Below are 16,290 nucleotides of genomic sequence, written 5' to 3'. Positions count from 1 at the left end.
GAAATTTCCTGGAAGCCAGGCTGATGGGGGAAGGCAGGGTCATAAGCAACCAGACAGCAGCTCTTGAACACTGACCTCATGCCAAGAACTGTTACTCAATCATATGTGACCATGATATTGTAATAAAAGCAATGGAAGTGCTTTAAGTGTATCATCTTCAGAAGACTAGAGAAAGAGATTAATTTGTCCAGGACCACACAACAGCAAGTGGCAGAGCCAGGGGTTCAAACTCAGGTCGGTCTGACTCCAAGTCTGTGGGTTAAGCCTCTACAGGCACCCTTGGAACTCCCTTGGCTGGGGCCACAGAGAGGATGACACTGGGGAGGAACAACATCAGGTGTTGTAGGAGGTTGGCAGGTGGAAGGAATATACGGTGTCTACATCTTAACACTTAAGGGATTTAGGGGAAATTTTCTCATCTGGATTGATCCTCATTCCAGGTGGATCTATCAAGGTATCCCCAGTTTATAGGATGCCCAGAGTCCTGCAGGTAGACTGACCTGGAGGCCCACAGAACCACACCAGCATTTACAGGGCACATGGAGCCTCATCACTCCCGAGGGCAGAGGCTGGCTGAAGCAGAGTGAGGTGTCAGCACCCAGCCCAGTGGTGGACAGGTGGACTGGAAATGGGGCAGAGGATCAGAATGGGATTCGCACAGTGGAGGTGAGGCATGCTTGCTTACCGCTGGCAGGATGCAGCAAAGGGGGAGAAGACAAGATGTAGAATAAAACCAACTTTGGGGAGATAATCGCCATGGTGATCTGTGGATACCCCTCATGGGCCCCTTAACAGCACAGAGTAGGAAAAGTGGGCCCTGATCTTCCCGTCCAACTCCTTGCCTCTTTCAACCACAGTGGACATCTTTCGTTTTGTCTGCCTGGCTCCCACCCCTCCCTTCTTTTGGAGAACTGTCCCTCCAACCAGTGATGGGGTTCTAGGAGGATCTATGCTCTTGGCCCCAGGAGTGGGCACATCCACAGCTGGGCTAATCAGAGGGCTCTGCTGAGCCTTCTCTAATCTGTCTTCTGTCTGCAGATGAAAGTGAGAGGATGAATCAGAGCTCCTAAGGGTGGCCATGGTTCCAGCCTCAAACAGCCTTCTATTTGCAATATAATGAAGTCAGCCACCACAGAACATGACAAAGATGGGGCAGAGAGAGAGGGGCCTTGTGTCATTTGAGTTCCTGGGTCTAGTCATCCTCGGGGCCAGCTAAGGTTTGGCTAGAGCAGCCAGTAATTTCTTCTCTATTCCAGGCTGATTTGACTTGAATTTCTGTCACTGGACATCAAAAGTGTAAGGCATTAACCCAGATGTGATGGGGGTGAGCGATGTGAGAAGGCAGGAACTCTCCTGTCCTGTTTTTCAGTTCTCTCCTTCCTGCCTCCTTCCTCCCGCTCTACTTGGTCTGGCTCCACTTATGGCTGGACCTCTGGCTCGCTATTCAGATAGTATATGCACAGCATCAGTACATCATGGGCCCTTGATAATTATAGCAAATGCTTTTTAAGCACGTGCTATGTGCCAAGCACTGTACTGAGAACCTTATACCCAATACCTCAGACCTCCTAACAGCCCTACAAGGTGGGTGCTGCTGTTATTCTTATTAAATAAATGAGGAAACTGAGGCACCAAGCAGGTCAGTTACTTGCCCAATGTTAGACAGCTGGTAAGTTTAGCATTGAGACTTGAACCTACATACCTCCCAGAGCCCATGTGCTTAATTTCTACCCCAAACTGCTTTCTGTTCACAACTGTGAGTCCCTGAGCCCATGAGGCTGCCTTGCTGCAGAGATAAGACATGACCAAGGTTAATTGCCACTGTGTCTTGCAGCCTTAGCTGGAGTTGATGAGCATCACTGTATCACCTTTAACCGTCACGTTGCACTGAGATACACACTGGGACAAAAGAGGTTCAGAGAGGTGAAGCAACCTCTCCAAGGTCACACAGCCAGTGGATGTGGAGGCAGAATCAGAATCCAGCTGCATCTGACCCCCTGACCTTAGCACCCCTGAGATGTTTTAGCCCATCCATTCTCTGGCCGACTGGGAGGCTCACTCCCTCAGCCAGAGCTTCAGAGCTGCTGAGCTCACAGGCAGGGCTGGCTAGCTGCCTCCTGGAGCGGGTGGGGGCATCAGAGAGGCTCCAGCTCAGAGTGGCAGTCGAGTGGCAGGCAAGGCCAGCATGGGAGGAGGCTCCCCGATAAGCCGTCTGCAAACATTTCCTCTGGATGAGAAGTATTAGCCAAGTAATCCCCGAGGCCTCTGCGAGGCATACATCGCCCCCTCCCTGGGAGGAACAGGCCCTTCCCTGAGTCGTGTCTGCCAGTGCCAGGTGGAAGATGGCAAGGCTGGGTCACCAGGGGCCAGGGCCGCCGAGGGAGAGAGGGAAAGTGGCTGCCAGGTGTACCAGATACGCAGGCTGCCACAGAGTGCGCTGTCCTTCCCTCCCTGCACTGTTTTGTCCCCAGTTACTTCCCCAAGGAAACCGAGGCCAGGCCACTGGGGCCTGTGTAACTCCTGTGTGCTCTGGAGAGTGGGGTTCAAGGCACTGATAAGATCCCATCCCCTCTCTGCTCAGAGCTAAGCAAGGGAGGAAAATAGTTCACATTTGTGAGGCACCTACTTTGTGTCAGGCACAGTCATGAACACGTTATATACACAAGCATAGCTGTTCATAGGTATCCCATTGCACAGATGAGGAAATTGAGGCTCAGAGAAGTGACAGCGCATGCCCACATTTACACAGCTAACAAACAGTGGAGCCTAGATTCAAATATGGGCTTGTCTGATTCCAGAGATCTGGCCCTTATCTTTTAGTCTTCTTAAACCTATTGTCTCTATGTAACGGAACCAGACAGGTGGCATCTCCACCAGGGCAGAGACCTGAACCAGGAAGGGGCTGGGCCCATGTAGAGTGTGAGTGTGCTTTGATCCCCAGGCTCCTAAGGCCTTCACCCTGTTCCTGGGCCGAGCCTGATGGCGGTAGGCTTTAACATCTTAGGACTTAGGTAGCATCCTTGGGGACCCTCAGGTCTCCAGGCTGGATCTCAGCTCAAACCTGCAGTAACAGAGACTGGGGCTGGGGGCAGGAATGGGCAGCTGAGGGCCCACAGCTGGTCAGGGCCGAGGCTGTTCTTAGGTTCTGTCCTGGTCTGATGGGAGCAGGACCCGCAGGAGGGCAACATACAAGGTGCAGGACATCACGTAAGGTGATGGGGTTGGGAGGCAGCAACAGAGCGGGGAGAAACCATGCTGGGACACCCCTTTCCCACACTCCCTGCAGGAAAGGCAGGCTGTGGGGGTTTCTATTCCTCCAAGTGAGTACACAGTGCCTTCAGCTGATTGGCCCCGCTTAGGTCACTTGGCCACCTGGGTCCCAACAGCTGTGGCCTGAGGTCAGGTGGGGGACTATTTCTGAAGCTGTCAGTTGAGACTGATCTTGAAAGGCTTCTAGCACTCAGAAAAGCGTCAGCTGTCTGACTGGGACCTGGAGACAGAAAAGGAGAATTGGCATCTCCTGGAAGGTTGCCGGTATCCATCTCACCCCCTTGCCCAGAGCGTAGCACCTGGCACCAGTTCCACGTCCAGCCCAGCCCCATTCCATTCTCTTGAGCATCATGGGCCCTGGAAATGCCTCACGCAGCAGTGAGCCGCTGAGCTAGGTGTGGGGAGAACTGATACCCCAAACCACTCCCAGACCTTCTCCATGTGCCACCCCCACTACGCAAGCCCCAGGACATCATGATGGTGCCTCATCTCCATGGCAAACACAGCCAGGAGCCCGATCCCCCAGCACTCCTAGACTCGGACACATACGGTCCAGAGAGCAGTGCATGGGGAGGAAAAGCGTTCACAGGATGTGCCTTGTGTGTCCCCTTGGGTTCCCTGGTGCTAACGATTAGCCACGCAGGAAGAGCCTCAACACTGGTTGAGTTTTCTGAGTTGCTTCTGGGGAGGAAGGAACATTTGCCCACATTGATTACCATACTCCACTGTTGCTGTGTTAGGGATACGTCAGGGTGAGAAGAGTGCCCATAAAGGTCCCGGCAGCTGCCAAGTGAATGGGGAGCACGGCAAGGCCCGAGGGCCTGAGGGGGAGAACTAGCATGTCCTCACAGGAAGCCAAGATGATACCCAGGGTGGCCCTGGAGGCCCTCCCTGCTGTCTCCTGACTTGCCTGCTCCCTGCCTTTTCCTCGATTTTCCCACACATGCCCTCTGCTTTCACCAGCAGGATCTCATTCATCTGTTCATTCATTCAAGCATTTCTTCTCCCAGCAAGCCAAGTTTACTGAACCCCTTCCAAGTGTCAGGCACTCTGCAAGGTGCTGAGGAAAGAACTGAACAGGAAAAAACAGCTCGTATGTTCAGGGAGCTCACGATCTGGTGCATGAGGCAGACCCCTGAAGGACTTTGGTGAGATAAGCCCTATGATAGAGAAAGTGCAGGTGTCACGAGGTACCGGAGAAGCCCGCCTGGCTACCTGGAGCAGTGGCTGCAACACACCATCTGAAGGATGAGCAGGAAGTGGCTATAGAGACGGTGGGGGGATTGAAGAGGAGGGGAGAATTTGGTCAGGAGGTGAGTTCTTGATCTTTGGAAACATTGAAAACACATCTTGACTGATCTTGTTAGGGATGCTGTAGTGGGATTCACACATAGCTGGGCACTGGACCTGGAAGCCCTGTGAGGTCCTTCTCAAAGGAGATTTTAATTTTGGCTGGTTCCCACTCTCCTGATTGCAAAGGGAATGTAATTAGGAAAGATGACCCACTATTGAAAGCAAGAGACTGATATTCGTTCGTTCATTCATTTATTCATTCATTAATGCATGCATTCATTCATTCATTCACAAAGCATGTATGATGAAAGTGCTCTTTACCATATCCACCAAGGCAGCGCCCTGGAGCAGCCACACCCCCGTGGCCTTGACAGATCTTCCTGCCCATACCCTGGGCACTCTCAGCGCTGGCCGCCTCAGGCCATCCCCCACACCCCTCAGCCCCCAGAGTCTCTGTGCCTTGTGCTCCCACCAGCTGAGTCTTGCACTTTCTGAGAATCAGATGGATTTGTTGCCAGCTCTCTCGGTGCCCAGTCACACTTGTTATTGTAATTATGTGATTTAAATTAAACATCACATAAACTGATGAAATATGAGTGTGAAAGGAAATAGAGTTGCATCTATGGAAACTAAATTGAATGCTTTGGAATGACTCCATGAAGGGGAATCACTAAAAAGAATTTCTTCCTAAATATTAGGTATGAGTGAGCAAGACACCTGTACCCACTGAGTCAGTCCTGTGCAGCAGGGACCAGCTCTGTCCTGCTCATGCTGCACCCCGGTGCCTGGCTCAGTGCCTAACTCAGTAAACAGTCGTTGACTGGATGAGGTGGAGCAAAATTGGAGATGGTGAATAATGCAGTAAGGGTATAATTTATGTAAGATAGGCAACTCGGAGGAAAGACCTCAGTCCTGCATTAAATAGATTGGCAAATAATCGTACATTGAACTATTCTACATTGTATGAAATGTTTAAGCTGTATCTATGTGTTCTTTTGTTATTCCCTACTTATATGTCATTTTTTTATATATATCATTAATGTACAATTTCTTGAACAACATTATGGTTACTAGACTCCCCCCATTATCAAGTCCCCCCACATACCCCATTACAGTCACTGTCCATTAGATGTCATTTTTTACCAACCAGTCATATAATCTGCAAGACATCTGTGGTAGGTGTCAGTAAACTCTGCAAAGGGCAAGATAAATATATTTGACCTTTCATGTTACAGTTTCTGTCACAACTGTTCATTTCTGCCATTGAAGTATGAAAGCAGACAATATGTATAAACAAATGAGGATGGATTACAAGCCAATAAAACTTTATTTACAAAAACAGACAACAAGCTGTAGTTTGCCAGTCTCTGTTCTAGGGAATTGATTTGTTCTGTGTGCCAGGCCCTGTGCTGTATTGCTGGACATACTGAGATAGAGAAAATCCTGTCCCTGCTCTTACGGAGCACCCCTTCTAGGTGGGGAGACAGTCAGGGCAAAAGATGAATATGGTTTGGTGCACCCAGACCATGGCAGGGGAGTGTCCATGGTACACCGGGGACACGGTGGAGAGAACTGCTTCTCCCGTGAGGGCAGGGAGAGGAGAGGAGACACTTGGGATTGGTGATATGTTCCCGGGTGGTCAGAGCAACGGGAAAGGGCATTCCAGTTACGGAATAACATATGCAAAGGCATGGAGATGAGATAGTAGCCAGAGCTCGAAGGGGGTGCCTTTGAAGTGGGGAGGCATTAAAAAGTTTAGATTTTATCCTGGAGCCAGTAGACCTTTGCTGCTAAGTTTCCAGCAAGGCAGGGACTCCGTCAAATCTCCCTACAGAGTATGGCGGATGCGCTGGAGATAGACAGCAGATCCGGAGGCTGTCTGTCTAGTCCAGGTGAGGAAGGATGAGATTGAGGCAGAGAAGACTTGGCCGCAGGAGGGAAGGAATGGGAGGAGGGAAGGATGATGCCTGGGAGGATGGTGCGGGTTAGAGGGGAGAGAGAACATCAGGAGCAGGATGACTGGGGGAAGCTTTGCTTTGTTCAGAGCACAAGCAAACAACCCTAAACCAGCATGTAGGTAGGTAGCTGAGAGTTCAGTTTTTCTAGGGTGGCTCAGGCTTCTCCCTGCCTGAACAATGGGGATGGGCAGGCACTGCTGGGAACCAGAACTTTAAGAGGCCAAGGGGCCTCTTCCCAAGGTTAAGTCTAGAGCCTGGCGGACTCCAGCAGCTCATATCCAAAAGAGACATGTTCTTCCCAGGCATTCGCCCAGTTCCTGGAAAACGTGTAACATCAAGGATGTCTTGGGTGAAGGGTTTATCTTGACAGAGCAAGAGTCCTAGGTATTTGGCTAAAGGAAAACTGGTAGGGAAATCATTTGTGACGAGACTGGGTGTCAGAGCTGCATCAACAAAGGCTTGCTCCAGGGATGAGAGGTAGCCTGGTCAGGGGAAGCAGGAGTGGAGGTCACCTTTGCCTTGGCATCGTTTGCCACCCCCGCCCAAGGCATTTCCAGAAGGTTTCCCTGGTTTCTTCATGGTGTCCTTTCCATGCTGCAGGGAGGAGAGCAGACTGGCAGGTGGGAAGGCAAGAGGGGTTGGGGGAGTAGGAATAGGGTAGCAAGCACCTCGTGTATCCCACATTCTCCCCTGCCAGCCTTAAGGATGGAGGGACGGCTTATGGTTGGCCCTGGGATGCAGAGATCCTTCAGCCCTGAGTCAGATCCAGATATGAGCCGAGTTAGGTAAGAGATAAAGCCCACAAGAGGTGCTCTGGTAGCACAGACGCCAGATGCAGCTGATGGAGGATCAAGGCTGCACGGAGAGGGCAACAGTGCAGTTACTTCTTGTAGGTTTCAGTCTTCGCAGAGACTCCTCATATCCAGGGAACAACAGCAGAAGTAGCACCCGCTTCAAGCACAGTACCTTCTACAGTGTGTGCGCTTAGGGAGTAAATGAATGACTGAATGTTTGCCTGAGGATGTCAGTTTTCAGGAATGCTGAGATTTAAATCAAGATCCAATGCTCCTTCCCTTCAGTTTACATTTAGGCAGCTATTCCTTGCAGAGGGTCACTATTGTCACCTTGTACAGGGTGTCTCTCAGCACCCCAACATCATGACGGTTCAAGAAGCTTCTCAAGAAGAAATGCTTTCCACGAAGCCTGCTCTGAGCTCTCCTGTTACCAAGAGAAGAGCTTCCAGCTTTCTGCCCAGGGTCTCAAAGCCACTTTTCCCATAATCAACTACATGCATTAAAGGGAGTGGTTTTTTTTTATTCTCCCCAAGCCAGATTCCATTAATGAAGCCCCATTTAACGGAAGTCAATTTACCAAAAAGAAAAAAATTGAGTGTAATTGCTTAAATACATTTTATGTTGTACTGCACTAGCAATTTCCTGGGCAAACTTGGAATTCCCCAGGCCCCCCATAGTGAAGTTAATGTGGACAGAAAGGTTTGAAGGGGAGAATCTCTCTTTGTGTTTCTCTTCTTTAATTATGATTCTAAGAGGGAGCAAAATTAAAGAGGATCCTGGGGGGAGGAGGAAGAAGACGAAAAGGAACAGAATGGAATTCCGTCTGAACTGCTCCACTGCCTGCCTTCATGCTTGCCTGTATGTGTCAGTATAATGCCCCTGGCTGAGGACATAGGCTCTGAATGGAATGGTTTGGATTTGAATCCCACCTCTGTCATTTAATAGCTGTGTGACCTTGAACAAGTTTCTTAACCTCTCTGTGCAGCCAGGTGGTACAATAAGAAAAGGCATAAGAAGCAGCAAGGGTAAAGGCAGAGATACACAAAAAAAGCAGTGTGTGTCCAGTACACATAAGGTCTTCTGTTTGGCTGGAGAATACTGTGTGTGTGTGTGTATATTGTGCACACACACACACACCCATGCTCCTGCCTGGCCAGTTTTGAATAGCAAGGAGATTCTTGTGGCTGGAGCTCAAAGAATAAAGAGATAAAGAGAGGAGGAGACAGGAGAGGTGTAAGCACACTGGCTTTTTTGAGGCCTACAGACCCTAGTAAAATCTTTTACTCTAAGAACTGGAACCACTAAAGATTTGTTTTTAATTAACTTTATTAAGGTATAATTTACATAAAATAAAATCACCCATTTTAAATGTTCAATTCTCGGAGCTTTGACAAATGCACATCCCATACCACGGCCGCCTCATTCCAGGTTGAGAACATTTCCATCAGCCGCAAGGTGGCCTTGTGCTCCCCAACAGGCAGTTGCCCCTGGGACCTCGGCCCCAGCTCTGGCCCACTAATCTGCTTTGTCTCATATAAACAGAATCACACAATGTATACTCTTTATTACTCAGCATAAACCTTTTAAGAGTCAACCGTGTTGTTCCACATGTCAGTAATTTGTCTTTCATTAGAGAGATTTGAAGCATGACATCATCTCAGTGGCAGAGTTTGATGTCATGATTCCATCATGTAAGCCCCCAATCCTTTGATAGATGCCCAGAAAACTTTCAAATGTCCAAGGAGGCAGGAGCAGAGCAGGGCAGATACTTGAGCAGCACGGGGCCCAGAAAGGTTAAGCTTCGGAAATGAACAGACGGGGATGGATCTCCTAGGAGTGGGTAAAGGTGAGGGAGGAATGGGAGGTGGGAGGTGTCCCTTAGGGCTTCTCCAGGCTGTGCAATTGGGGGTTAAAGCAGATGCCGGGGCTGGAGAAGGCTCACTGGTTTCCAGTTACAATCTTGATCATTCCTCTCCTCCTGCTCTTGGGACCCCAGCACCCTCCCCTCATTCCATTCTGCAATAAACAGCCTTTGGTTCTGAATTATTCAGGTAAATTCTCCCTATTTCTGCCTCCCTTATGTAAATAACTTCTAAGCTTTGTCACTGAGATAGAATTGAATTTGGCCTGGGGGAAAAAAAAGCTCACAATACTGTTGGTGGCTCCTTTGAAAACTTAAATGACTCAGCCTGTAATAAACTATTTTAAATGGAATCTGGTGAAATACAGTAATTGGTTTCTATAATAGCTCTTACCAGAGCAGTATGGGTTATAATCCTGGAGTTTGGTGTGTGTCAGCATTTTCATTATAGTAAAAACTCAGTTTTGCAGGGCGTGGAGTTCCTTGGTTAGTTCTTTTGTTTAATGCATAGTGATGGAGGCCCATGGAACTGGATGGCTCCCATTTATTCCCCCAGATGCTTTCCCCTCTTCTCCAACCTGTTTCCATGCCTAGGAAGTCTTACCTGTGCGGCTGCATCGGTGTGCTCCCTTACCCTCTGGCCTGATCAATAGATGCATCAGCAGGAAATTGGAGGAGGGAGGGAAGAGAGTGACCCTTGCTCCCTCCTGGTAGATTTGCACCAGCTGGCTGTAGTCCCATTGAAGATCTGGGTCCTGTATGGTGGCCTTTTCCATGTAGCGCTCTCTTTCGGGGATGGCCATTTCCTCCCAGGCCTGCAAGTGGTAATGAACCCTACCTCCTCTACCAGAATACCGCCCCATCCCTGGGGTTTCTCCTTTGTAAAGAGTCTATTCATTAAACTCCTCGAATTATTCTCATAACCGTGCCACCTGTTTTCTGCTGGAATCCTGACACGTCTACTTTATACCAAGCACCGTGTTACGTGCTTGGTATGATGAATAAAAATGCTGAAGAATAAAATAGCAGCTACCATTTACCAAGAGCTCTCTATTTGCCAGGGACCTTGTTAAGGTCTTTTTTGTGTATTATCTCATGTAATCCTTGCAACCCTTTGAGGGAGGGGTTATCACCCCCATGTTACAGATAAAGTTATAGAGAGCTTAAGTAATTTTCATAAGATAACACAGGGGGGTCCTTCTGGAGGTCATGTTCCTTCCCCACCAGGCTACACTGCCCTCTTTGAGGCGTTCTCTTAGGGAAACACACACCTAGATAACCGAATTACAATTTGAATAAAATGTGGAAGCACCATAGAGGAGAGGAAAGGAAGTTTTTATTTATTGAGCTTGTCTGTGTCAGATGTGGGGCTGGGTTCTTCGCACAGAAAGGCTGTCATCTTTTTCCACAAACTCCTCAGGCTGGTATTATTATTGTCATTTTCAGGAAAGTTATGTAAATGGCCCTAGGTCACACTAGGAGTAAGTGACAAAGTCTGGATCTGAACCCAAATCTGGGTGGCTTCAAAACCGAGGAGAGTAGGCAAGAATCCCTCTGGGGATGTGCTGTTCGAGGGCCTCCCAAAGTCAGCTCAGGTGGGGGGTGGGGGGTGACATGGGCAGGAGAGAGAGGCATGTGGGTACATTCCAGGCAGAGAAGGCAAAGGCACAGAAAAGGTGAGCGTGTGGACTGCTTAGGAGATGCAGTGGGGTGTCCCTGTGGGGGCAGCAGCAGACAGGAGTGAGGAGTGATGGCACCACAGGGAGCATGGGGAGGTTTTGTACCTGATTCACTGCTGGGGAGAAAGAGAGGGAAGACACGGGCATAGGGTCAGCTGGGAGGCAACGGGGCAGAGAGATGGAGGGCATTCCTGTGATGCAGGCCAATGGGCAGAGGAACAAGGGGCGCCTGGGCCTGTGCATGGTGGAGAGGGCCAGCACTGAGCAGAGGCCTGTTCCAACAGGGGACTGGGTGGGAAGTTTGGAAAGTCAATCTCGTGTAGGTACTGGGGAGCCACTGAAGGCTCTTATCTCTAAGTAACCCTAGGAGGAAAGATCTGATTGACATTGACCTGGAAGTTGGCTCAGGAAGGCAGTTGGTCAAGAGGCTGGGCAGTGACCAGTGACAGCAGGGGATGCGCTGGTGACCCTCACACTGAGCTGCACTCACCAGAACCCAGAGCAGGCTAATCTCAGAGAGGAGGGGAGAGCTAGCAGGGATGGGGAGGCCTCTTATGGAGGCAGCAAGGACAGAGGGAGGAGCCAGAGAAGAGGGCCTAGTTCATGACCCCAAAATGGGCTCTTGCACCTGCGAAGGGCCACACTGCCTGGAGTGGCTGCCCAAGCCCTTTCTTCTGACTCCTTGGAGGGCCTGAGGCTTGTAGGGGTAGGTGAAGCACTGCTTGGAGTGGGGGTGCTGAACCTCTGCTGGAGAGCCCGGGACTGGTCCTCCACAGGGAGGCTGGGCCTTTGCAGGGGATCTGCATCTCTGCAGGGGTGGGTGGGCCTCTGCTGAGGGGCTGGGCCTTTCTCCTTGTTGGAAGGGATGCAAACCCTGGTGGGGGGTGGATGGATCTCTGTTGGGTGGATGGGCCTCCGCTCCGGGCTTCAAGGACCTGTCTCCTCTCAGCCTCTCAGGGAACCCCAGTGGTGGGAAGAGTCCATGGAGGAGCCACCCCGAGCTGCTCAGCCCCCAGGTTACTGGAGGGCAGCTGGGGCAGCACAGCCCTCCCTTCTTGCTCCAGGCCTGGGCTGAGGCCCTACCATGCACAGGAAGTGGGGAGACCCCTGGATGTTCGTGCCCCTGTCACAACCAGCTGTGGTGCCTGACCCCAGCCTCTTCCTGTCCCCACAGGTTCACTGGGGCCAGCCTCCCAGCCCCTGTCATCAGCAGCAAGAACTGGCTGCGGCTGCACTTCACGTCAGATGGCAACCACCGGCAGCGTGGCTTCAGCGCCCAGTACCAAGGTAGGCAGGGCCTGGGAGTGCCATGGATCCTCAGCAGGCAGCAGAGATGACACAGGGGCTCGTCCTGTCTCCGAGCTGCGTCTGGTGTGGCCGCACAGTGCACTTGCCTCCATTGTCCTGTATTTGCAGCCCCAGAGGTCTGCATATCTGCCGCTCTCTGCATCTGCCACTGTGGTCAGGTGCCCAAGAGAGTGAAACGTCTTGAACTGTATAACCCAAGCTGCCCTGCCCTTCTTTGGCCAGACTAATCATAATAGTTAATACCGAGTGCCTTCTATGGGCCAGGCACTGGGCTAGGCCCTTGATAAGCATCATCTCATTTAATTCTCATTCTTACTCTGTGAAGTAAATTCTGTCACCATCCCCATTTTACAGACAAGGAAGCTGAGACCCAGAGAGAGTAAGCCAGTTTCCCAAGGCCATTTGAACCCCGGCTTTCTGAGTCCAGAGCCCACCCTCTTAACCACCAGAGTTTAGCCTACCCTAGTTTAAAGTGGAAGACAGGCCACATGTGAACTCTCATTTTATGTAAAACACAAGTGTATTACCAACACAGGTGAAATAACTGTAGGGTGCTTAGATGCTTAAATCTGTGAAGAGCTGGCTAGTGGGAGTTCAGACCAAGTTTGGCAGGTGGAAATTGCAGGTAAGATTTCTGCTCCAGTCATGAAGAATCCCCTAACCCCAAAGCAGGGTGCTCCCCACAACTGGAGGAGATTCAAAAACCCAGTGGATATATGGGGGCAGATGGCAACACTCCTTTTCAACCTTGAGTTTATTCGAAGTACACAAAATTTATAAACGCCAAGGGTTAGCTTCATAACTTGCTCATTAAGGCTTAACTATCACCAATTACAAATTGATGTTGGTTCTAATGGATTCGAGAGTGAACTTGTATTGCACACCTCATCCTGTATGAGGCCCTGGGGGATAAAGAAGGCGTGGGCTTCTGTCGCAAGTGGAGAGGCACGTCGGAGGCATGTATAGAACAATACCACTGGAGGCCCTGATAAAAAGAGCAGACGTGAAACGTAAACCACTGCATCGCTGCTGAGAGAGTGCTGGGAGAGCTGATCCGGGGTTGGGGAGAGCTGGGCGGCTTATCCCTCCCAGGGCCCCAGAGGTCACACCAGCAGAGAGGCGCCCCCACCACCAGGCCCCTGTGGCCAGGCTTTCTGGCTGGAAACTGGAATAACAGCTGCATTGAAATTGCAGAAGCATTACCTTTAAAATCTGAACCTTTTATAAATGGCCTTATTTCCTTAAGCTTGGGTACCAGGATACCTTTGAAATGTTTAAAAAATAAACAGGAAGCCAGCATGGCCTGCCGAGCCTCACAAAGCCTGGCTCCAAGAGCTTTCCTGGAAATGTTTTTTCCACAGCTGAGGCTGGACCTTTGTGGGAGTGAAGCACCTGTCTCGATCTTGCCATTGTGTTTACAAAATAGAAAAGCAGAGATGAATATTATCATTTTATCTGATTAAATAGGTGCCGGGTGTTTCTAATATTGCAAGTTACTGAGGTCCCGTTTGTCATAATCATAAGGTTTGATGCCAGACAGCAGGCAACGAGAGCCTAGGCCGGGCAGTCTCTAGAAAGCTGGGAGCACACATTGATTACACACCTACTGTGTGCCAGTCCTTGGACTAGGCACAGTATGCAGATAGTCCTGTTCAGTTCTCCCCACAATGCAGTGCGCCCAACACACAGTAAGTGTGCAATTTTCATTTCTATTTTTTTATTTTAATTTTTTTCCATTTCCAATTTTAATTTTTAATTTCCATTTTTCCGATGAGGAAGCTGAGACTCAGAGAGGTTGTAGCACTAGGCCAACACCCACCTATCGCCAGCCTGTAAGTGCCAAAGCTTGAATTCATTCTCAGGCCCATGTGAGTTTTCTGCCAAATCACAGGGCCTTCTGTTAGGCCCTTTCCTATTTGACTGGAGCTTTTAAACTTTATTTTGTTAATCTCCTCCCACTGTAAAGAAGTACATTTTCAGTCACAACCCAGTACACACATCTATCTGTAGAGTGAAAAGGAAAATGTCACCAACTGGTATTTACCCTTACTAAGTGCAATGCACCCTGAAAATTCCTTTTCCAATTTCTAATGTAAGTTGCACCCTCTAAATTAATTTCACAAGTCTGTAGCAGGGAACAGCCCACAGTCTGAAAAACCCTTTCAGTTATGAATGTCGCAAAAGCAGGCCTTATCTTAGTCTCTCTCTTTCTTCCTTAACACAGCCAGGAACAGGGTTTGCCCATTCTTGTGTGCCAGTGTTTATGGAGGGCTTTCTGGGTTCCAGGCACTCAGCATTCATTACATATTCAGTCCCACAGCACTGTGTGAAGCAGGTACCACCATTAGCTCATTTTACAGAGGAAGAGTGCATTGTGGAGAGGGTATGTAACTGGCTCAAGGTCTCATCCATTGCGTGTTTGAACCCCAGCAGTGTTAATCTAGATCTATGCTGTGGTGTGTGCTGATTGTGTTAATAAGTAATTCTCTCCTGGGACCTTCTTTTTCTAGTGCTTTCCAGAATGAGGGTACACAGAATAAGGGTATATGGTCATCATTTAGTAACTCAACTGGTGACTTTATAAAGCAAGGTTTGGCAACCTCAGCACTATTGTCATTGCGACATGGATAATCTCTGTTGTAGGGGACTGTGCTGTGTGTCCGGGGATGTTTAACAGCGTCCCTGGCCTCTACATACTAGATGTCACTAGCACCCCCACACACACATAGCCATGATAAAAAAGTCTTCACATGTTGCCAAATGTCCTCTGTGTGCAAAATCACCCCTGTTTGAGAACCACTGCTCTGGAGGAATGAAAATTTTGCAATAACTAAAACAATTTAAGTTTTGCTGCTTGCAAATACAGTCCAAAAAGCAAGGCAGAGGTAGGTTTCAGCCACGGCACTAGCAGGCAGCAGAAGGTATACAGCATGGCTTTAACTGAAGAGGGTTTAGGTGAGAATGGGATTAAGGGAACCCACAGGGATAATGAGGCCCCTAGAGACTTCCCGGGAGGGAGGCCTTCGCCACCCACAGGGAAAGGGCTCAAGGGGCACTGAGCTGGGGCCATTGAAGAGGCCCCACCTGGCAGAACTGAGGAGCCTCGCCACTGCCAACCCACAGTGCAGGGGGAGCCCCTGGCCGCAGTCACCAGTGCAGGAGGAGGGAGCCCCTAGAATCAGTCACCAGTGCGAGGGGAGGGGCCCAGGACTCGGTGCCCTGATCTTCTCTCCTCCCTCCCTTGTGTCTGCTGTGCCACCCGTCTGCCAGCCCTAAAGGAGTCGGGACCAAGGGAACCGAGGCCTGCTGTGGCTTTGCCAGCGGGCTCCCTTGCTCCAGCAGTCCCCAGGCATCAGTCTCCAGGACACAGAGCAGGGCAGAGAAGTTTGAAGAATGGACCTGGGGAAACAGCACAGGATCAGTTTCACCCGCACTCAGCTTGACAGTATTAGAGTCTCAAGTGATTGATGGCACTTCAGAGCTAATGATTACCAACTCCTAAATGTATTGATGGACACTTTTCCCCAGAGAAACAAAAAGTAAATTAAATAAACAACCTATACATGGCACATTGCAGTCCTGTCTCAGTCCAGTCCAAATTTATAGGTATTCACAGCTGGACACAGTTTTAACTGACACCACAGGGGATCCGAGCATCTGAATTCTACTGTGACCCTGCCTGTCCCTGGCTGTTGGAAAGTGGGCAGTTGTGTTTTGTTCAACAAGCATTTTCTGTGTGACACTCCCATGTGACTGCACAGGAAGAGGAACAGGACCAGGCTGGTCTCTGCTCTAAAGAGAAGTACAGACATAAATCTATAATTTGTGTATAGCAAGATAAGAAAGAGTTATAGTTGAGGCCTGATGAAGGGTCCTAAGACTAGAGATAAAAGAGCAATTAATTTTGCTGGAGGCACATAAGGAAGCTTCCCCCACCCAAAAAAAATAAGTGGCGGTGACTTCAGCATGGGTATCAAAAAGATGCCAGACATGATAAAAAGCATTTCAGGTAAAATAAAGGCAGGAAAACCTGAAAGTGCTAATTCTGAGGAACCACAAATATCTGTGTGTATCTGGAGCAGAAATGGGCAAACTCCAGCCCACAGGCCAGATATGGCCCTCTGTCG

General features: G+C 49.6%; 1 protein-coding gene across 5 annotated transcripts in view; it reads left to right on the top strand.

Moving 5' to 3' along the window:
- Positions 1-16,290, top strand: part of CSMD2 (CUB and Sushi multiple domains 2) — a 600,037-nt gene that overhangs the window by 285,467 nt on the left and 298,280 nt on the right. For all 5 annotated transcript variants that reach the window (XM_073233614.1, XM_073233613.1, XM_037010709.2 and 2 more), the window contains exon 6: positions 12,030-12,142. In XM_073233614.1, coding sequence (XP_073089715.1) covers positions 12,030-12,142 — 113 coding nt within the window. The remainder of the gene's footprint in view (positions 1-12,029; positions 12,143-16,290) is intronic.

Source organism: Manis javanica, chromosome 4 (assembly GCF_040802235.1).
Source record: "Manis javanica isolate MJ-LG chromosome 4, MJ_LKY, whole genome shotgun sequence".
Taxonomy (NCBI): Eukaryota; Metazoa; Chordata; class Mammalia; order Pholidota; family Manidae; genus Manis; species Manis javanica.
The sequence above is the reverse complement of the archived record's forward strand: the minus strand, read 5'-3'. Positions and strand labels throughout refer to the sequence as shown.